The 23,846-nt window shown below is 37.2% G+C and overlaps 1 protein-coding gene across 1 annotated transcript in view; it reads right to left on the bottom strand.

Annotated features, from left to right (window-relative positions):
- Positions 1–4,422: 4,422 nt before the first annotated feature.
- Positions 4,423–23,846, bottom strand: part of LOC145983966 (uncharacterized) — a 97,638-nt gene continuing 78,214 nt past the window's right edge. The window contains exons 22-27 of the mRNA XM_083117190.1: positions 18,037–18,167; positions 15,835–15,922; positions 13,816–13,977; positions 10,977–11,073; positions 8,825–8,932; positions 4,423–7,357 (exon numbers count right to left, since the gene is read on the bottom strand). Of these exons, the coding sequence (XP_082973316.1) occupies positions 7,290–7,357; positions 8,825–8,932; positions 10,977–11,073; positions 13,816–13,977; positions 15,835–15,922; positions 18,037–18,167 (654 nt within the window). The 3' untranslated portion in view covers positions 4,423–7,289. The remainder of the gene's footprint in view (positions 7,358–8,824; positions 8,933–10,976; positions 11,074–13,815; positions 13,978–15,834; positions 15,923–18,036; positions 18,168–23,846) is intronic.

Genomic DNA, 23,846 nt, shown 5'->3' with positions numbered 1-23,846 from the left:
AAACTTATTTAAAAATTAGCTACCACGTAGACTGAGTGGGGTCTGGCAATGTGGATTAGTTGAAGCTTTTCTGTTTTTTAAGAAGTTAGTCAAGCGTTTACTTTATATCTAGGAACACAGCTTTTCCTTGCATGATTAACAGATCCCTTTTTAACTATTAACCTTAGAAAATAAGTCTTCTTGGCATTATGTTTTAAACATTTTATTTGTTTAAGAAACTGTTTAAAACACATTTAAATAAAAACCTGTTTGTTTTGTTTCTTTTGAAAAAAACAACAAATTTTGCCAACCCTGCTTTCAACAGTCAGCATGCAAATTAAAATAAAACATGTGCTTGAAAATTATTTCCACTCCCTGCTGGGATCGATCCTTGGACCTCTGGAACATGGAACACTTGCACTAACCACTATGCCACGAGGCCATTTACATGAGACCTCTCATCCCCAGAACCTCGAGCTTCATAACAGTCTGGAAAGCGTAATGACAGAATGCTCGAAGTTCTTGAAAAAAGTTTCTACCGTCTTGGACAGTCGGAACACCAGTCATCCGCCCAAATCACACCACAACTTGGGCATTTATTTCAAGCTTCGCTTCCTGCTCGAGGCATTTGCTTCTCCTTGGGAGTGGCGAACTATCATAGATCTGGTGCAGACACCTGTTCCACCCTTTTGGTATGAGGTTTGAGAGAGGAAAGTTTTCTTACGTGTAATATTTCCTGTTAGTTATTCTTAGCCATGACTAGCGATTAAGACTACCTTAATCTTTGATGGCTGTGGCCATTTGGCAAGGAATTGAATATTGCTACTTGAGGATCACAGTAGGCACCTTGGGCAGAAAGACTATGCTCCATCTGTCTTCACGTTGTAATCCTTCGAAAGAACAGAACAGGAAATCTGCTATTTCCTCTGCCCTTGAATTGGTTCCTACACATTAACATGGGAATGGCAATCTGTGTCTATGCATGAAGAACAATAGGATGTTAGTACACAAGTAGACCATGTAATATGCATACACGATTCAATATACGTAAACATGGATTTTTTTTTATTTAGTTTATTTTACTTTGCGTTTTATGCCTCTTGGCTAATTTGCGAAGATGGGGATGAGTGATGAAATGATGAAATTGATGAATGGACATTCACAAACAACCAAGCCCAACCGGGATTCGAACCCGGGACCCTTGGCATCGCAGCGCGATGTGCTAACCACTCGGCCACAGGGTCGGGCACGTAAACATGGAGACGAGCTGGGCTTGACAACTGGTTCTGTAGAATCGAAATCAAATTATCCTATGTTTCAGTTCAAGGAGAATTAGGAACATCTCTCTCTGAATACCAAACAATATACGAAATATTCTCATGACTGAGGGAAGCAGTCGAACTCTTTGGTTGCTACATGCTGGCTACTATGATCTCGGGGAAAAATAAAAAACAAATAGAAATTAAAATGCAGCGTAGCGCAGTCGATAGCGCACGTGGTCCATGTTGCAGAGGTCCAAGGATCGAATTCACGAAGTGGCAAGAACTTTTTCAGTAACCTTCAATCATCCTCGAGAATCGACTGCTTCAATCATCAGACTACTGCGATGGTGAAGTCCATGAGAAGCAAATCTAAAAGAAAAGAAAAATACTGCAGCAACCTAGAAGTTGAGAATGGGTTGAAAAATTTATTGCAGCTGCAACGGGGATCGATCTTTGGACCTCTGAGACATGGAACAAGTACGCAACCACTGCACCACAATGTCAATTTTTTCGCTTTCAACCGTCAGCATGGAAATTAAAATTAAATATTTGCTTGAAAATTACTTCCACTCCCTGCTGGGATCAATTCTTGGACCTCTAGAACATGGAGCATGTGTGCTAACCACTACGCCAGGAGGCTATTTACGTGAGACATCTCATCCCCAGAACCTTGAGCTTCACAACAGTCTGGAAAGCATAATGACAGAATGCTCAAAGTTCTTGAAAAAAGTTTCTACAGTCTTGGACGGTCGGAACACCAGTCATTCACCCAAACCACACCACAAGTCAGTCATTTATTTCAAGCTTTGCTTCCTGCTCGAGGCATTTGCTTCTCCTTGTGAGTGGCGAACTATCATAGATCTTGTGCACCCTTTTGGTATGAGGTTTGAGGGAGGAAAGTTTTCTTACGTGCAATGTTTCTGTTAGTTATTCGTAGCCATGACTAGCAATTAAGAATACCTTAATCTTTGATGGATGTGGCCATTTGGCAAGGAATCGGACATTGCTACTTCAAGATCACAGTAGGCATCTTGGGCGGAATGACTCTATGCTCCGCCTGTCTCAACGTTGGAATCTTTCGAATAAACAGAACAGAAAATCTGCTATATCCTCTGCCCTTCAATTGGTCCCTACACATCTGGCGATCTGCGTCTACGCATAATAAGAATCCTCAAGAATCAGCTGCTTCAGTCATCAGACTACTGTGATGGTGAAGTCCCCGGAGAAGCAAATCAGAAAGAAAAGAAAGGTACGGCAGAAACCTACAAATTTAAATAAAAAGTTGAGAATGGGTTGAACAACTGCAAAATGGTGTTAAGTAAGGCATGAGACGTTAAGCGGAGATGGTGCAACCGGCCCTTAAGAAATAAAAACTCTTGAATAAAATTGGCAGTGTCCAAATTTTTGCTATAGTCAAAGTGGGAAGGGAGGGTGAGAATTTAGCACCCCCAGTTTGGTGCTAAAAACACCCCATATGAAGTTTGGAACCTGAGTGACAGTTTATGTCCACGCCTCACGAGTTTTTATTTTCCCCATAAGGAACGTGTGCTTAGAATGTAGGGATCCCACTGAACGTGTTCTATGACCCTGATTTCATGTTGAAAATTACAATGTAAATTTGAATGCCTTTTTACACTAGTGATCAATTATGGCTGTGGATCAAGAAAATATCATTCATTTTCAAACACTTTTGGGGGGGAAAGCCAAAAAGAAAAACTTTTTTTTTTTTTTTTACACAACCAACTGGCTGGTAGCTCAGTTGGTAGAGCATCTGACTACCTCATGGGAGACCTGGTTTCAATTCCCGGGGTGGGTGATCTAAGGTCTGAAATTTTCTGGCCTTGTCCCCTACATGAAGCAGCTCTGTGGCTCACCCAGCCTCAAATCAATGGGTACCTGAAGGGGGGGGGGGTAAAGGCATCCAGGCATGCTGCTGATTACATCATCCCAAATATGACTGAGATCAAGAATATGTGGAGCTCTACCTCCATATCACCCCACATGCCTTCATGCACATGAACAGGGGGTACCTTTACCTTTTACCTGGCTTGCTTTAAGCCGATGGCACATGCTATTAAGACTATCAAGTGTGTTTAATGAATGGTGAAGCCTGTGTAAACTTAAGAGGAGAACCACAAAACAACTGGTGGGAGAGGCGATGTTTGCAAAAACAGTGGATGATCTACTTGACATTTCCCATGAGAACATTATGAAAATGACAGAAGTAGAAGTGGACCTTCTTGGAAGATGCTGAAAGAGTTACAGGGTTTAAAAGTTCACTGCCCCCTCCCCCCTGCCTTTCATTTATTGATGCTGTGTTTGCAACTTACTGCACACCTCTATGTGCTCCAACTTGCTGCATCAAGGAAACAAGATTGTGAAATATCCTGTATGTGTTTTTTTCTTTATATTCACGACATGCATTCCAACTAAACTGACATAATTTGGTGAATATCAAGAGAACTGTTTATTTTTTTAAAAACAAATGCTGCTCCTGATCTAAAAATAGTGAGTGTCACACATAGAAGTATGAAGTAAGGTAGTTCCAGTGCAAAACAAACAGCTTCAAATGACCCAGTGGTGGCTTCAGCAAATGAAGGGCATAGGGAGGGGCAGTGAACTTTTAAATCCTGTACTTCTTTCAGCACCTTCCACGAAGGAAAATGTCAATTTTGCAGGATAATTTAGATCAAATTTTAAGGGGAAAGGGAAATTTGCTGAAAAAAACACCAAATAACACTTTAATCAATAGATTCCATATGTTCCCAGTTGATTGAATTGCTATGCTTTATTTTACTTTGCTTTTTGTGCCACTTTTGGCTAATTTGCGAAGATGAGGATGAGTGACGACATGATGAAATTGATAAATGTACACTCGCAAACATCCATGCCCTGGCTGGGATTCAAACCCAGGACCCCATTGTAGCACAATGTGCTAACTACTCCACCAATGGACGGGCTGTTCCCAGTTGATTATCTTCATTTGGGTACATGGACTGTGTTAAAATTCTCTCTTATTTTCTCCATGTTAAATTTAATCCACTAATGAAGACAAAATGGATATCAAAATGTATTATTACAATGAGGTTTTGCACTTAAAACAACAGGCAGCACATATTTTTAGTAGAATGACGCCATACAGCCATATTTTACAAATAGGATTAGTTAATTTAAGATTAAATTTTAAACTTCATAAAAATTTTATTCTTGTCTATTGCATAGAAAACTAGCATACATTTGTATTATTTATATATTCCTCAGCTGTGATTTTCTCAAGTTTCACTATGAAAGTAACTTCCAGCTAATCTAGAAGTTTGCTGGTTGCACACTATTTTCAAGTTCACGCCTTAAATTCATAACTGCATATGATGGGAAATGACACTGCATTTTGTAATTTCAGTCACTTTCTCTCACCATGGAAGTTTGATGAACTTTTTAAATGAATTATTTTGGATCAATTTTCACAGAAACGTCTGTGATAACTTAACAAATATTTCCAAATAAAAAATTTAGCTTTTCAGTTGAAAGGGCATAGACAGGAATAGAAACTTCAGAAAATCACCTCAAAGTTGAGAAAATTACATAATACTATTAATACCTAAACAAGTAATGTGATTCATGAAATACAAAAAATCAGTACATATATATGTGGATTACATTTACACACAATTCAAATAAACTATTTTCATACAGTATTATATGGTAAGGATTCAATTTATTCAAAATGATGAAGGTATTATACTACCAAAAATCTTTACAAGAGTTTCAGAAACATTAAAATTTATTCCACATTAATTACAATCACAGATCAAGAGTACGAATTTCCAAGCCAGTAGAAATATAAAACAAAATACTCCACCACATAAGAATCTCATGTATGTAATAAATCTGTGAATGTGCAAGTAACCTAATTAATTTAAAATATTACTACTACTAGTATTCTGAATTTTGTGTATTCACATGAAATATTATTTCAATTTAGGTTTCTGCTAAGGTAAACAGTTTTGAGGTACCAGTGAAAGCATGTTTTAAGATTTTGTCTTGATTGTCACCCAGTCAGGCCCCAGATTTATGCATGTGGAGGCCCAGGGTTCACAAAGTCTTGCATATACACTTTCAGTTACAAGTTTTATGCCGAAAGCTACTTACAGATTTAACAATTCCACTTAGAGTAAAGTTATATAACCATAAGTGAAAAAACTCAGAATTTGCAAGGTATTTTATGTGTGTTAATAGTATAGTAGACTAGCAAGAATGTAATTTAATCTTCAAATGTTTGCTTATTATATTATGATATATTTTATGAAATGTATAAGAGGTTGGTAATTCGATTTGAAATGTGCTCATGTCTACATGTATAAGGGCCTCCCCAATGGTGTAATGGTAACGTCATTGCCTTGTAATCAAGGGGTCCCAGGTTTGATACCCAGTGGAGGCTACATATGGTTTGGATCCCACTTTAAACTGTAGGTGTCAAACCTGGAACCCCTTGATTACATGATGGTACCACTATGCCATCAGACACATGTAAGTGTATTTGTAAAAGTGGCCTTGTGCCTGCACAACAAAGCCTATATCTGATCTAATGAAATGTTTAACTAAAGTTTTCATTTTTTTACCATCTCTCTCAGTACATGCGATTATCTTCATAAAAACAAAGGAATAATATTCTATACTGATATGTTAGATACCTATGGACAAAAGTGAAATAAAAGTAACAAAATTATAAAAAATATACAGCTTTTTTTTTAATCATGATTAGGGACCTGCATGATTTTTCATCTTTTTATATGCAAATTTTCCAGTTCTCTAATCATGATACATAATTACCACATAAAATGAAACAAAATACTTAAAGCTGGTAAGTACCAGGCAACAAGTTGAGTTCACTAGTGTAGAAATTTAGGAGACAAGGCTCAATCAAGAATCGAACTTAGAACAATGGCATGGTTTGCCAGAAGCCTATCACCTGAACTACCGAGCTAGTCCCGGCTACACCTGATTTTTTGTTTATCATATTACCCGAGTGTTCAGAGTTTTTAAAACTTACATTGACAAACTAAATAGAAAATGCATATAGTAGATCTTCTACTCAGTCTCTACATTGTGGAGATAGAACATATAAACTAGTACCATCAGATAAGTAGCAATCTAAAAATCTGAATAAATTCTCATAATTCTAGTTTGTAACTTTGTTATTTTTTTTTCTATCACTATCCACCATTTCCATTCACTTTGCTTCATATTGCTATTTGTGCAAAAAATTTTAATTACATTGTGTGTTAGGTTTCCCATGTTCTACATGTATATAAATATATTTGTATTAGGGAAGGGTCGATATGAAATTTTGGCCGATACTGATAAAGTACAGATATAAAATTTACCGATACCGATAACCGATATTCTACCGATCCGATATAAAATTAGAAATGGCCCTTGAAGAACCTGAAAGGTTCACTGACCTCTTTAATAAATGTGTGTTTCAAGGTGACTGAAGTGCAAGATAAATTGCACATTTAGACATTTACTTTTTTAGAAAGTAGGGCATGGATATTATCCATAAAAATTACAACAAAATGGCAGAATTTTGCACTAAATTATCAGATAATAATCGATATATCGGATCGGTAAAATAATCGGTAACTTTACCGATAAACCGATACACCAATATGCCTATATCGGCCGATACCGATAGAGTACCGATTAATCGGTCCCATCCCTAATTTGTATATACCTAAATCATGTAAAATCAATTATTTTTATTAGAAATCATTCCTACTGAAAGCATCCCCCAACCCCATTGCCCCTATGTAAAAACACAGGAGCATCCCTCCAACTAGCTCCAAGGCCTAAGCAAAGCATCCCTCCACCTAACAATTTCCACTTGTAGCACTGCTTTGAATAATAAAGTTGTAAGAACAGAAGACATATTTCACCTATTTTTTCCTTGCTCAGAAACAAAATTGCATGACTATGTTAATAATAATTGCCTAAAACATGTTAAACATACACACACTCAAAAATTTTGCAGTCCCTTTCCTGATGAATTTACAAAGTAAATTGGTCAGTTGTGGTTCCCGAGTGAAGCCGGATGTTTTCAACGGTAAATGGAGCATCTGAAAATACAACATTAATGAGCATAAACTTTTACATTGTCTTTGTATAATTATTTTCTTTTACAAGAAAGTACTATGTTATGACTTTCAATAAAAATTTTAACTAAATACTACTAATGTTTTATTTTTACATAGTAGCAAGCAAGATGTTGCTTTATGTTGTTGGAAGGAGATGATCAAATACAAATGGAAACATTCACATGTTGCATGAAATTCTTACCTTGAACCTCAAACAGAATCACTTTGTAATTTGTGTTTCATCTGTGTTAGCAAGCTCAACTTTGCAAATATCTTGAATGTGCATGGGCCAGCCACTTATTGTACCAATAGAGAATGACCTGAATTGATTTAGATTTCAGTCTAAAAAGGTTTAGACTGATCTAAACCTTTTTTTACAATGTTTCAGTATTCAATGATAACAGTGGTATTTGTATAAGAATATTGCTTTCAATTGAATCACTAATATCAATCAATACTTTGTGGAATGTATGCACTGTTATTGTATTACAATTTTAATATTAATATTATTGTAATATTATATAATAACCTATGGCTATCTTTTTTGCAATTGTTATCAGCTCAGTCATCCCAATTTTTAGATATGATGGTGATTTGTATGCTATGATGTTTTAAGTCCATTTTATACACACAAAAGGCTAATTGGGACTGGACCTAGAGTTTAAAGTGGGATCCAAACCATGTGCCTCCACTGAGTATTGAATCCAGGATCCCTTGATTACAAGGTGATGACCACTGCACCATCAGGGAGTGTCATCATACACTATGATGAGACAATCTTAACACATTGCTTTTACTTTATTCAATAATCTATATCCTATAATTCTTGGATGTAAAAGAGTGCAAAATATGCAAAAGTCAGCTTAAGTACTTTTGGTTACTATGCAGGAATGTTGAAAATGATTCAGTTGTTACCTTACATATATATATTCTTAAGAAATAAAAATAACATTTTATGTACTACATCTCACAGCATTTTAGGAAAATAATATGAGTGACAGTTTCATGCAATTTCTTTTTTGAATAGCACACCTGTGAGGCATGGCAACTGAATCTGATGGTTTTTGAATCAACACTGAATGGAAGTTGCTCAAGGTAACGACATTAACCGTAATCTGCATGTTCCCAGTTGAAATACCATTTTACTGTGGGTAAGGAACTTCAAGGAGATGGCGTCAGCATCTGTTGGATATTGTAAGGTTCGCACTCCCAAGAACATCGAACGAGTTTGGGTCTCTCTTTTGAGGAGTCATTAAAAAAATGAACTGTCCTCATCAAGAAACGGCATGAAACTGCCTCTCATGTTTTTCTAAAATGATTTGCTATGTAGTACAACATGTATTAAATTGACTTCGTTGCATGAAAGAATTTTGTTTTTATTTGTAATTAAAAACCATCAGGTATAGTTGCCAGACATTGTATATTGCTTCCTTTTTCTTTCTAACTTACCCATTGACCACCACCCAGATAGTCCGGCATCCTTTCTTGCTGAATCCAGTGCATGTCTAATGGCAAACATCACTACAGAACTCATGCACAGTGGTGGTTCACCAGAAGCTATGAAGAAAGAAAAACAATTATATTTTATGTACTTTCTTCAGTCTAACTCTACTTGCATATTAAAGTTACCTGTATTACCTGTTTTCTGTTATTCATTTACTTTTAAAAAAATATATTAACACAAACGTTAGGTTTGTGAATTTTAATGATGCCTGTATAATAACAACTATCCTGCAAAGTATAATGTAGTTCATAAACCATGAAGTTCTTTCACTCACTGTCCTTCCATTCACTCACTTCATCACGTGCCAATTTCCATTATTGCAGTTAACTTAATGTACGATCATAAACTTTGGTGCATAGAAATTATCTTTCTTACAAATTATCATTTTTCCACAGTAATGATTCTGGTAATGATCAGTTTGATGCTGAAAGTGAATCAGTGCAAGAGTTTGTAGGCATGCCCCGTCACCTGGAACACGTCAAATTGAAATTATATATTTCACACATATAATTTAATTTCAGTCACAGTAATTTATGTTATAAGGGAGTTGCAGAAAGATGATACATTTCACTGAAAGGATCTTTTCAGGGGGCTACATTATTATGGGGAAAATATGCCTCATTTTCCCCCTTTCCCTCCTCCTGGAAAAACTCCTCCAGACATTCATGTTTGTAGAAATGTGATAGAGCCACATATTTATTGTAAATAAAATATCAAGATTTTTAATACAAAAACTGAGCAAATTTTGGAATCAAAAGCAGTATATAAAATGACATTTCAGTGTTAAAATTGTGAATAAAACCTTAAACTTGATTTAAAAAACTACAGTTATTTATAGGGCTGAGCCAATACCACTTTGAACTGATACCGATGCCGGATTTCCACTGATACCAACACTTTGAAAATTGTAATAATTTAAGCTGTTCAAAATATTGATCAATATTAGTGTGTAAGTATTCTACTCCAATTGTATGCATCAATTTACCAAGAATTTATATTTAAAATATTAAAATACATGTTATGTAATCAAAAATACAGTTTTTTACCTCAAAATTGGTGCAAAATAAAAAGTAAGTTCGAATTTTGCATAATTTCCAGGATAATTAGACTCTGCAAAAGTGTCTTGTAGCATTTTTGCGGACCCCATGAAAGACCAAAATGCCGGAAAGTATCGTCTGGTATTGGTAAATAAATTCGAGCCAATACTGATACTGATCGGTATAACCCTATATTATACAAAATTAGCTTTTCCCTTCTAGCAGCACATTTATGTAGTTGTCAGAGTATTAATTTATTCCTGTTTAAAATAGTCCATTTTTGTATTCTCAAATATTTACAGCAAAATTAATCAATTTTCCATGATTTGCATAACTCACAGGATAATTCAGACTTCAAAACATGTCACGTCGGTAAATACACTCTAATTTTGGTGTTCACAGTGGGTTTATTTTGCAGTTGATTTCACATAATTTTGTGACAAAACATGGTAGAAAAACGCACCTCGCACCTTACAGAAACATGAAAAATAAACATTACAGTGTGTTATTTTACATTTTGTGTTTATGTCAAAACGAAATATTCATGCCTCTTGATATAAGTTGTTGATTTACCAGAAATAGTAGGCAACTAGTAACATTCTATGGGATAACTTTTCAAAGTAACTGATGACAAAAGTGCATTATCAGTAGGCCAGTTGGAAAAATAATGGTAAAAAGGCCCTGCAGCTCTGCACTTTACCATGTAAGAATATGAGAGTGAGGAGGTGAAACTCCATAAATTCTCTAATTGCTCAAGGGTGTTGTGATCTTCACTATGCTCTGGTCAACAGTATTTCCTGTCATAGGGTGCTGAACAAGAATCAAGAGTCACTTACATTAAGCACCTATGAAACATTTCTTAGTACTCAGTTACCTGCATCCAAATAAGAAGTTTTAGAATTTAAAGAACTTCATTGAGGAGTATAGAGAGCATGGAAGAATAATTATTGCTCTTCTCTGTCACACTCACAAACAAATTAAATTTAATATGAGTAAAATTTGCATTAGTCAATGCCAACGCATGCATGCATTAATTAAACTTGTGTAATTAAGGACATACCTTTAGAGCGTAGAACACCATATGGGTTAGGTGCATCCTTGCGCAGTTCGATGTTGAAATTAATTGGAATGTCTCTTGCACCAGGAGGCTTGTAGTTCTGAAAAAATATATATATATTGTGGAACGAATCAAGGGAGACTCTGTAAAAAAGGTAAATTCTCTCGCCAGACATCAGTGCTCGGTCAAGCGACAATTTACAACACAAGGTAACATTCCACAAATAGCGGAAAAACATGACGTCAGGAGACACTGCATTCTTCGATACTACCGGGTTCAAGCCCGTCATCGGCTGGCAAATACGGAAGTGCTGTCCAAGCAGCGAGGAAGTATTTGCCAGCAGCTTAAAAGACCTAAGCACCAGAATTCGAGGCTCAGTCAAGTCTCAGAATTCAAAGGACCTCCAGAAGGATACCAGTTACCAGGCGAAGACCTCGACACCTTTCAGGTCTCAGCCCGGCTCAGGAAACCAAGACGAAGCTTTCGCCTAAGGCAACCGCAGTACATTCGCGAGTTGACTATCTTCAGTACCACAATCTGCAACTTGTAGCTGTCGGTCAGACCATCGTTCTGGTGCCTTTTCTAGGGCCGACACTTCAAGACCAGCGTGTGCTCAGTCGCCAAGCCACGGGCAAGAAGACCGTGGGCCATCGAACTCAGGACTCCATACAATGTTGCCTGACATCCACACTCAACCACTTGGCCGAGATGTAAGATGTACATTGTCTCCATCCCTTGAAATCATTCCACTCCCTGCCAGAAACCTGTCAGCGAGATTGTATGGGGACCATAAAACGTAACCTAGCTCTACAATCTGACCCCTAAAGCGTTCACAGTAACGATCCCCGTAGTTTAAGTAATTGAAACCAGTGAACACATCAATATATATTATAATTTTTTTTAAAAAAAATCTTGCAATTGCCCACAAGATATTTGGGGCATGATATGCTGTAACGTCTCATCAAGCAAGAATACAAACTATCTATCTTTAAATTTCATGCATTAGCCTGTGGTGAATTCAGTAAGATTATGCAAACAAGCAACCTTTTTTCTCAGGTTATTTGTTATATTATTTTTCCATCTCTGTAGGATTGGAAACCAAGTTAAAAAGGTAAAGTTCCCTGTGCATGTAGCACCGTGCCATGAAGGCACAGTTAGGGAATGTGGGGATAGGGCCCCAACACATTCTTTATCTTGGCCATTTTAGAGGTGATGTGATCAGCACCATGCTCCAGCCACCTTTATCATCCAGGGTTGCCCCCCTAACCCCCGTACCCATTAATTTGAGGCTGGGTGAGCCACAGAGCTGCTTCATGCAAGGATAAGGCTGGAAAAATTCAGACCTTAGATCATCCACCCTGGGAATCGAACCTGGGTCTCCCATGTGGCAGACCACCGTGGAAAACCAGATTAATTTATATTGCATAGAATTTGTGTACACAAAATTACATGTGTGTAACATTTGTCTAGATTCCTATGAAACTATTAAAGTAATGTTGATTTTATACTATTGGAACTTCAGTGATCCCCGATAATCAAGTATTCCTGTTAAGTACAAATTTTCATTTTATTCTTACAGGTTTTCTTGAAACAAGAATTACATTAGGGAAAAGGGACAACAATACCAAAATCTTCTTAACTTAGAAAATTTTCAGTAGATTTTATTATAGTTTGTTATGATTTAGTGAAGATATAAAATACATAGATACATGGTGTTTCAAAGACAATATGCAAATTGGAGCCTGATCACAATAGCCACTTCGACAACTTGGATTAAAATATAGAAAGATAATACAGTGAGCAAATGTGTAATTAATCAAAAAGTATATGAACTCTCTTTACCTCCTAAAGCAGGCAGAGCAAGTTCGAGTGTACGTTGGCAGATTTTCCTTACCATTAAAGGAGTTTTCAGACTAAAACAACATGTGCTGCTTGGAAGTGAACCCTCATAATCAATGCAACCTTTTGAACCGAAGAGACTCAAGCTGCATGTGTTGCTTGTTTACATGTTGCTCGAACTGGGTCATTTTCTCAGTGGCATGAATCATTTCTCCTCAGTCTGTTGTTCATGCATGCACAGTGAATCTTGCCTACAGAGTGAAGGGACCCGTGTTGCTTGTCACTTTGGCGTGTCCCCTGTTTTTGGCTATTGTGTGGTATCAAGTGGTATCACCTTCATGGCATTCATACACGTGAGACGCAGCATGTTACAAGAGACACGAATCGTGAAAGCAAAGTCTCTTCCAACTCTACTATGACAATTCCCCAACCAATTAAACTTGTAATTTCGGAGTACTTTCACCACTTTTTGTTAGTGAAAACTGTTTGTATGCACACTAAAATAGTGAGAGAACACGTCGAAAATAGAAATGCTAACCTCACTACGTAAAATTATAGCTGCTGTTGTGGAAAGTAGTTTTGGGTGCTATATTCACTTGCGTGAAGCCTTCAGGCTCTTCTGCTACATAATACAGTAACACACAAGGTAACAGACATACTTTACTTCACAATAACACATTTCCACAAGCAAAAATCAACTGAAAACGTTCATAAACAACAAAATCTTCACAAACCATGCAAAACATGCACTTTCTCCAGGGGGCACAGAGAGTCAAGGGTACCCACTTTTCTTATGACATAATTGCTTGCAACACCTTTTAGCAATCCCAAAAGAGGATTGAAATATGCTCTCATCAGTGGAAGGACTACTGCAACAAGCATGATGAGATGGAATTAACTTACTTTGATGTCTGTTAAGAGAGGAGCTTTAGAATATGATTTTTGACCAGACTGCAAAAGTCCCTCATATTTTTTCACATTTAATCAAAGAATTAGTACTTACCCATGTTCTGTTTGTTAATAATGCTCCTGTCTTGGGATCATAAACAACATATTCCAGAAGCCAGTAACCCAAGCCCATTACAAATGCACCTTCCACCTGACCAATATCAATTTCTGGACTAAGGCTTTTTCCTGCATCTTCCAAGATATCCACTCTCAATATCTGTGTAAAATAATATGTAATATTAAAGATTATCAAGGCAAATACAGTAATATTTTTGTTAGTTTGCTATAGTATTACAAGTATATTAATCACAAGAGCTACTGTTACTGTGATATATTTCAGAAATAAGGTGCCAGAAATATTTATATTTGGGAGGACACCTTTTCCAGCATCCTTGCAACAAGGTACGTGCTTATTTCAATTGTAATTGTAACTGTAATTGTGAAAAGTGGAAACATTACAAAACAAGTGGTTTCTGTTACGGACTTCCTGTAACGTAATTTGCCGGGACCTGTTGCATGATGGGGCTGCCGAGCGGCCGACGCTCTCACGGTAAAAGACTTAAATAACCTCCCTGTATAACTATGATTTAGAATTGGTTTGGGAATTTTAAGTGAAAAATGTAACACAGATGATGCAAATTATCATTTTGCCCTGGATGTACAGGGCAATATAATTCCCTGTTTCTCTGGTATGTTACAACAATATAAATCCTTTGTCAGAAAGTAGAAAACTAGAAATGTTACTTTAGAAATGAAAAAATTAACAGCACTAGCACTTTATGCATTTAACTTCCTTGGACTTGTGAATTGTCATGTATTACAGAGATTGCAAATAAAGTCAATGTCATTGTCCACTCCAGTACATTGTTCATGAGCCCATTGTATACATATCTGACATATAATCCAACCTTCGCCATGAACAGTATCATTGCAGAAAACACACACTGAATTATCACTACTAGAACAGTCTCTCCTCAAAGGGATCATTATGCCCCAATTGCTATTACCACAAAAAACACAATGTAACAACAAAATGCCCTTCCCTCATTCGGATTCCAATGCCATGCTCAGAACCGCATGAGGTGAGAGACATCAAAATTTCCCTTGCTGAGAAAAAAATCCCTCAATTTGCAATGATGCATGGAAAGACTTCAACACTAAATGCGGAAGAGGGAACAGCACATGCCCGTAGCTATAATGTCTCAATTCTTGTTGTGAAGCAAGTCTGAAAGTCCAAGCCATAAGAGCCTTTCTGCTTCCTCACCCACCGTCGAACACAGTGCCACTTTGGTATGCACCCGTGTGCACTTCCCAATTTTGTTCATGCACATTCAACACGAGTTACTCAGATAGAATTTTCAGAAAGTGGCCTTTCCCTCCTTTGCAGGTCATCAGCACGAGGGTTGAGTGCATGTGAGAAGAACCGCCATGTCATTCATCCCCGTGCCATAAAAGGGACAAGCAGTAGAATTCTGTTCTTGCAATTTGAAAAGCATGGGGATATCTTTCCTGGACCATAAAATAATTAACCCAGAAAGTCCTAGCCATCCGTGGCTAAATCTTCCTGTTTGTGTTGTCCTTTCGGCACCCATTGTGCCAGTACAGTGCCAGATGAAGAGAAAGTGTGGGTTTGTGGGGGGAATTTTGGATCTGGTGTGCAGGGCAAAAGGTCCCAGACTTCCCTGAATGGGGTGGGCCATAAAACCATTAACTGCATCCTCTGCCAATACATCTGTTTGTGTTCAAGAAGCAGGGAAATAAGTAAGAAATGCCTTGCTTGGGGTTCGTGCTACTGAAAATTCAAGAACAGTGTTTCAAACTGCAAGCAAAATTTACTGAAGAACTCTTTGCAATATTTGTCATCAAAGCAAAATTTCCAGCAAATACAGAACAGTTTGCTGGGACCAGTGGCCTCCTGGGCCGCCCCGTAATGACGTCACTGCTGACAAAGGTTGTATTTTCTTCAATGCTATGTGAAATGCATGAAACTTCTGTAGACTCATGACACCCAGATACATTTAAGAACAAAAGCTTTTTAAAAATTAGGTGATTATAGAATGGAATACAAACTCACTTGTTGTTGTCCAGTCAAAATATCAACTTCTACTTCTGCAGAAGTAACTCCCCATATGAGGTACTGTTTGGCATCATTAGTTTTGAACCTGAAAAAAGAAAGAAAATTGCATTAATAAGCATAAGCTTGGCTAACATTTCAGCTAGGGCCTCCTCGATGGCGCAGTGGTAGCATCGTCGCCTTGTAATCAAGGGGTCCCAGTTTCGATACCCACTGGAGGCACATAGTGGTTCGGATCCCACTTTAAACTGTAGGTCCAGTCTTAATTAGCCTTACTGTGCATAAAGTGGACTTAAAACACCAATTAAATCAATCAACCAACCAACATTTCAGCTAAATAATGGGTGCCTCCAAGAACGCTCACCGTTGGAGCAAAGTGCAGTTTCTAAGCTGGGTTTGTTTTATGTTATAGCATGACCTGGATGCAGAGTTGAGTAGCAGGGAGCAACAGCTGATAACAATTGACAATCACCTCACGATGCATGCTTTTCACACTGTATGTCAAACTTTGCTGTAGGTCCAGAAAAGTTAACAAAGATATTTATTTACCTTCATTTATATCAATAACTACAAACAATGTTATGTAGCGTTACAATTATGTAAACATTGATGATCAGAAGCCATGTTTTTATGCATTATACCCTTGAAGCTTTTCTGCTCGTATCCCCTGTCTGCCATCTTGCCACTAGCAACTACGTTGAACACAGGTAGCACGTGAAATCCTTGTGGCCTGAAGTAGCAATTGCTACCTTGCATCAACCAGGTAGCAAGTGCCTTCAGGGACTTTGCTACCTCAGTTTGCTCCAACGTTGAGTGTTCCTGGAGGTGACCATTGCACTGGTAGCTCCCATCTGGCTTACTAGTTAGCATTCTCTCTTTTGTTGAGAACAGTCCCAGGTTCAATCTCTGGTGGGAGCTTCAAAATTTTGGAATTGATTCAGCATCATGAGGACAATTGGGGAGCTACTTGAAACCAATACTAGCAGACTCAATTGAGTGTAGAATTCTTCCACTTATTATTTTTATGAATAAGAAGGCAAAATTCTAATAATATTTACACAATATTTAAGTAGAAAATTTTCTTCTTCTGTGGGAAAGGGGTCAGAGAGAAAGAGGGAGAGTGATAGCATGGAGCCTTATCACCATTTCAATCTGACTTCTCCTACTGTTTCTTTTTAAGCAGCTTTCCAATTGTTTTCACAATACTGAATCAACACCAACATTTTGATACCAGCATGGACTAAAACCAGAACCATTCGCACCAAAGAAACAGATCTAATAAATTTGGCAATTTGAGATCTGTTTCATATTCCATTGGTACCTGTAATATCCATACATACATAGTTCATTAGTAAATTACTCTAATCTGTGATATTTGTCTCCCAATTTAAAACATACAAAAAATTGCTCTCAATTTAGCTAGTAAAAGTTTGTTTTACGTCCAGCTTATGCTTAAACAGGCTAATCGGGACTGACCTTGCAGTTTCAAGTAGAATCTGAACCATTGTTCAGTGTGTTTTTCTGTGCGGTTTTTAACACACACAGCTGTAAAATTGTAAAAAAAGGTTGAATAAAATTTAAACGTTTGTAAATGTCAAGTTGCTTCTTGCTCAGCAGCCTGGAATTCTAATGTTAGTTTAAAACAAGAAAGCCATTGGGGAATAACTAACAAAAGGACCTCCATCCCAGTGAGCGGGCTGGGTCAGTTTTCAAGGAGGTATAAATATCCGGTTCCAACTGGAATGAAAGGTTGGTTGAGGTGAGGTTAATAGAGGTTGCTGTTGATTGAGATAAAGGTTGAGCCCAGCATACAGTTTGAGAGGGCTGAGTTTCCAGTTTTTACTCATGCGATCCAGTGAAGGAACTCCTGCATAATAAATTGCAGTAGCACGTTAGCACTATGATAAATATTGCACTTGTAGAGTGAAGTCCTTAAAAGTACATTTTTTGTAATAGAGCAAAAGGCAACCTGGAGCACTATGTACAGAATCTGTACTGGAACCTTGTATATACTGAGAAGAGGAAACCATAAACTTTACATAAGAATCACATGAATAGCTTTCACCAGTGATTGAACCCTTAGCAAAAATTTAAGAAATCATATCAAATATCAATACAATTACCTACACTTTAAGAGAATGTTTGGCATTACACAGGTGTGCAAAATTAAAAGGAAATTACTGAAGGAATCAATTGACTTACATGTAGGTGGCACACAAATCCACATTTTGTGCAAAAGCAGCTAGAATTATGTCCTTCCAAGCAGCTTTTTCCATTTTCGCTTTGATGGGCTTAAGTCTCTCATTCAACTCTAAACAGCAGTTTCTTGCAGCCTGGAGAAGATTACATTATAAATTATCATTTATTTTCATATCTAAACAACGAACAGTACAAGTAAAGGTTAGAAAAATTTCTAACAGAAAACAAATTTCAGCTATTGTGCTATGTTGTATTTGATTTTTGTTATTTAACATTGCTTTTCTGCTACTTTTGGCCAATTGTGACAATGATGATGAGATATGATGAAATTGATGCCCAGGCTGGAATTCGAAACTGGGACCCCTGGCATCCTAGAACACTGTGCTAACCACTCTGCCATGGAGGTCAGTTGCAATGTGTTATGTCTACTAATGACCAACCTAAAATACTAATAATTCAGATTGGAGCTGTCCTTATGTGAATATAAGGTTTGAGGTAATTAAAATTCTTAGGATTTACAGTGTTTGAAGTGGAAATTGTTAGGTGCCCAGGGGGGTGGGGGTTACTTGAGCATTAGCGCTAACTGGGTGGATGCTATGTTATTGTAACATGGGGAATGTCTTGCATAATTTTCCATAGCCAAGGGGGATACCATCCCACTTCAAGCACTAGATTATAGAGTAGCTGTCCCAAATATCGCCCCTGTACCTAATACCGCCTACTCATGTTTGCAACCTACTATGCACGCCATCTATGAGTGTATGTAGTTATCTTGACGGTCTGGGGTTTTGTCACACGTAGTGCCAGCGGCAAGCTTCCTATCAGTTACAGCAACAATATGGCATCTAAAGTGTTTGAGGCTGTGATGAACGTTTTTTTCGTCTCCAATCAATCCAGGGAATGACTAGGTAAATTTTTCCAAATTATAATTCCGTTTATATCACATGAAAGTGCATGAAATTGGGATTCCAAAGGTATTATTATTTTCGAAAAAAGCTGTTTTGTAACCTCCGTTGTGTGTATGTTTGTGTTGACTGAGCTGTGTTCCTAATATCGCCTAGGCATCCAGCTGCCAACAAGAAGAAGAAAGTTAAAGGAAGGAAGCTTAAAGTCTCAAGTTCTTCTGACAGCGAGGATTCAAATGAACCTCCACTAGTGGACACTGACGATGATCTCAATGTGGACCTTGATGACCCTGATTCTATGGATGCCACCCGCACATTTTGTAACGAGAAGTTTTCAGACGATTTCAGTGGGCAGCAGTGGCTTATTTATGTGCTCTTCATGCTTAAACTGGTGGAATCACAAATTGCGTGATGCAGTGAGTGGTGAGCAGTGTAAATACACATGTTCGTATTGTCTGAATACCCGAGTTATTTTTGGACTAGATTATGATGTAAGCGTAGGCCTACTAATTGTACACACGTTTTTCAATTTTCTAATACATTATGAAGCATTTTTCTCTGTTCTTCTTTGTAATGTAAGTCCTTTTTTGGTGGAAAAGTTTGAACTTAGTTTACAAAAGGTATGTGTGCTCTCTAGCAACTCGTTTTTAACAGGTGCTCCTAATTTCGCCTGGTGGGTGGTAATAGGAACAGGGGTAGACGATATTAGGAAACCACTTTTGAAAATTCTCTTGGGATTTTCTGAAATTTTGCTACTTAACTTAAACTGGCATAGGTTCAGAAGCGATTTGATTTCTGGAAACCAAAGGAGAATAGTTCCTAGTGATATTCATTTAGTTTACAGCTTGATTTCCCATCCCAGGAGGCTGAGATACACAGAAATAGTTAGGGTAGGCGATATTTGGGACACCTACCCTAACTAAAAATGTTCATGGATTCAAAGACCAGAAAATCTTTAAAATCCTAATTTCTAAAGTTGAAGAATCAATATTTGTATTCCAATCAGTAATATAAACAAAAAAGAAACTCATTTGTAACTTACATTTATTACATAATGTACAACTTACACAATTTACTATTTACCTTCATATTTTCAACAGCATTTATTTGCATTAAATCTTAATTAGTGTACACAAATGTTACTTCATCTTTTCAAATGATTTTGTATTTGAATTTTTGTTATTTAACATCACTTTCCTGCCACTTTTTGCTAATTGTGAGGAGGATAATAAGTGATGATTACATGAAATTGATGAAGGGACACTCACAAAGAATGCCCATGTCCAAGCTGGGATTTGAACCTTGGAACTTCAGTGATGAGATCAAAAGTTGACCACTTAACATGCTTGGCAACCTAGAAGTAATTATTTTGTTTCTTTCTATTTCCAGTATCAATGATAAACACTTTTTATGATTAACCTTTTAAGTCCTGATCGGTCATATGCTGACCGATGGCATTTTTGGCCAGTCCCGGTTGGTCATATGAATGATGATGAAACAGAACCTTTTTTCATCGCGTTGCAACCCTGTTCACTTTCAATACTCATGTCTCAACATGGCTGGAACTTGAAACCATGTTTCGATATGCATCGACGGGGAGGCTGGTGCTCTTCAGCTCCCTAATGACATCAGCAGCAGCTGCTAAATTTACACCTCCTCTTTGTCGGCGCAGTAAAAGAGGCATCGAATGGAAAAGCTCACAGAAGTGAGTTGGCGCCGTTGTAAATGCTTGTTTACAATGGTTGTTTACAATCTTATGCCTTGCAGGAAAGCGACGTATGAGGAAATAGTTTGTCTAATGTTTTCCTTCTCAACATGCTGAAGCAGGTCATGGTTGGAGGGGGAGGGGGCATTGTTGTCAAAAGTGTTTGCGGTGATAACTTTTCAGCGGGTGAAATGGACTTGGCACAATGCTTGCTTCAGAAGACAACCACTCCTCTTTCGGAAGGAAAATGAAAGGGATAGCATCAGGGCTAAAAATAAAACATGTAATTTTTCCAGCTGACGGTCCCTTTTATTTTTAAAAGGATGCTTCATTTCAGTTCACAGAGGTGTTGCAGTAATGTCGTGTGCATAGTTATTGCGTGTTTGCGAGTGGAGTGAGATATTTTTTCAAGTTTTGACATCTGAAAGTAACAGATATTATGAACAATATTTATCAACAAACCTGGGTGTCACGCATCAGCAGGAAATTTCCATGGGAGATATGCTTGTTTCCCTTGTGATTTGTTTGTCAATGGGGCACAACAAAAAGACAAACTAAGAAATTACTGGGAGCAGAACGAACTGTGTGGTGTGCTACAAGAACACTAAAATGGAGGAAAAAACCTACTACTGGTCCCCTCGGTGCAACAAACATATGCATCTAGGACACTGTTACCGGGTGCACCACAACTTATAAGGACAACATCAGAGGAGAGGGGAGAGATGGTGCATGTTCAGTTTCAGCCTTTGGTAAGTTTTTACTTTTACTTCCAATTTCGTGTATGTCTTTTTTTTAAAAAAATAATTGTGCATGTTGCCAACCCTTGTCGAAAATAACTCATGCACTTCATTGTGAGTGTTGCCAACCCTTGTCGAAAATAACTCATACACTTAGTTTTCTTTAATTTTTTCTTCGGATGGCAAAAAGGCAATAGAAACAAAATAAATATTGGGGAGGGGGGCAAAATTTTGTCTTTTTCCTATTTTTTCAATTTTCACATTTGAAGGCACGAATAATAACAAATACATACAGATAGCAACACTTCGTTTTTTTCTATGTCAAAGTACATTTTATTCTTAGTAAAATGTTTCTTTTTTCACTAAATTATCTAAATTATCTGCTATAACGATTTTTGCTAAACCTTACAAAACTCTTTTAAATGGCCTGGGACAGAGGTAAAAAGTGCATAAGAGTCACGGGACTTACAAGGTTAATTACAAAACAAAATATCTTGTTATAGTGGTATTTTAAAGCCATTTTCAATTAGTCATTTCTATGGTAAATGTTCATATATTTGTGTTGAAATCTCTTTTTATTCTTTTGCATATACACTTACACTTTCTAATGGTGGTACAGTCATGTTCAAAAAATCTGTCGCATGGATTTTTTCTAAGTCCAACGTCTTACGAAATTGTGTTGGTAGCTCTGAAACAAGGAAGTGTTGTGAAATATTCGATCCTCCAATCAGAGTGAAGTTCGAGTCGGAGAAGCAGGAGGCGTGACTCACGGTCTTGTCCACAGGAAGTTCAACCAATGCAGCATTTCCAAATATGAGATAACGTCCCCATTGGTAAAATATTGTTTCGATAATGCGAATCGGCATCAAGATTGCGCAAAAGTTTACTTTGTCGTTTTAATTGCCTTTAATCGTTTCAAATTAGTATTAAATTGTCCCAATTATAGTTCACGAGCTTAATATAATGTATTCATGTATGTGTTTGACAATCATATATCACTCATTAGAACAATTTTCACATTGTTTTCACTACGTGAGATGACATTTCATTTACATTTACGATAAAATAGTGGTTTGGGTGTAATAACAGTTTTCATTAATTAATTTAGAGATGCATTTTTATTTGTTGAGTTAATGATTAGGTTAATTAGTTATTTCTCGCGAAAAGAGGGAACCACAGCTGAAAGAAAATACACAAATTGTATTATTGAGGTCAAGAGTTCGTTTTAACATCACTTTTTGCACACATAGGCTAATCACGACTAGGGATACATTTAAATTGGAATCTGAAACATTATGCGACCTGACTGGAACTCGGAAAAGGACACACTGATTACAAGACGTCGATACATTACCACTTGGTCTGGTGAACGCCAATAATAATGATGGGTTGCGGGAGTGGGAGAGGGGTGACGGAAAGTAGAAAATAAATATTATTTTTGGGGGTATTTAATGTTATATTTATACACATACAAACCTAAGAAAATATTTATTTTGATACATGTGTGGGGGGAAGGGGGAAAGAGAGAGACAGAAAGATATTGGGAGAGATGGGACGAAGAGGTGATTATGGAAAATGTTTTATTTGACGTTCAGTAATAAAAACAATCAAATCAATGATGATTATCTTATAAATACCATATTTCATGTAAATTTGTTTTAAAAATGGGGGCGGGGAGCTGTTTGTTTTACGTTCAGTGCAGGATAACAAGTGAAGACACACAGTGGTTCGTATCTCACTTTAAACTGTAGGTCCAGACCCCATTAGCCTATCTGTGTATAACGTGGATTTAAAATTCAGTAGAAAATAACGTCGATCTAGTATTTTGGATTTTAGATGCGTTGAGACCACTAAAATTTCCAGTTCTTATAATAAGAAACCTGTCCTCATATTACCATTTTGAAAGAGAGAGAGTTAATTGTATAATCTTTCATTGTTAGTGTTAAAGAATACTAATTCAAATAGTAACAATGGGATCGAATAAAGCTTACGAAAAGTTTTTGCCACCGTGAGGATTTGAACCTACGACCATTAGAGTGACAACCCAGTGCGATAACCACTAAACCACGAGTTCGTTCCTTCTTGCGGCATGATTACGAGTTAAGACCAATTCGTTCAATATGCATTAGAAATATAATCCCCACTCGCCTCTTTATAAACAACACACCCAAACGCTCCTTTGTAGCAAATGAAATAAAGGTGGTATGAATGTCACAAAACATTTAAGCAAAATCTACTATATTTACGACGCAATCGTTTTACATGGAGAGGCTACAGCTTCGAAAATTGAGGTTGTGACGTGGCTTCTTGTAGTGGTAGAGTAGATATTCATATTTCAAGGTTCCAGCGTGCACTAGCCAGTAATTTCCGAGAAAAAACTTCAATTTTTTTTATGATGTTAAATTGTTTCAGTGATAGGCTATCAGTATTACACGCCGAAGATTATAGGTTTGACTTCTGTTCGAT

This window comes from Lepisma saccharinum, chromosome 2 (genome assembly GCF_977018435.1).
Source record: "Lepisma saccharinum chromosome 2, izLepSacc3.1, whole genome shotgun sequence".
In the NCBI taxonomy this organism is placed as follows: Eukaryota; Metazoa; Arthropoda; class Insecta; order Zygentoma; family Lepismatidae; genus Lepisma; species Lepisma saccharinum.
This window is presented reverse-complemented; position numbering and strand designations above follow the sequence as displayed.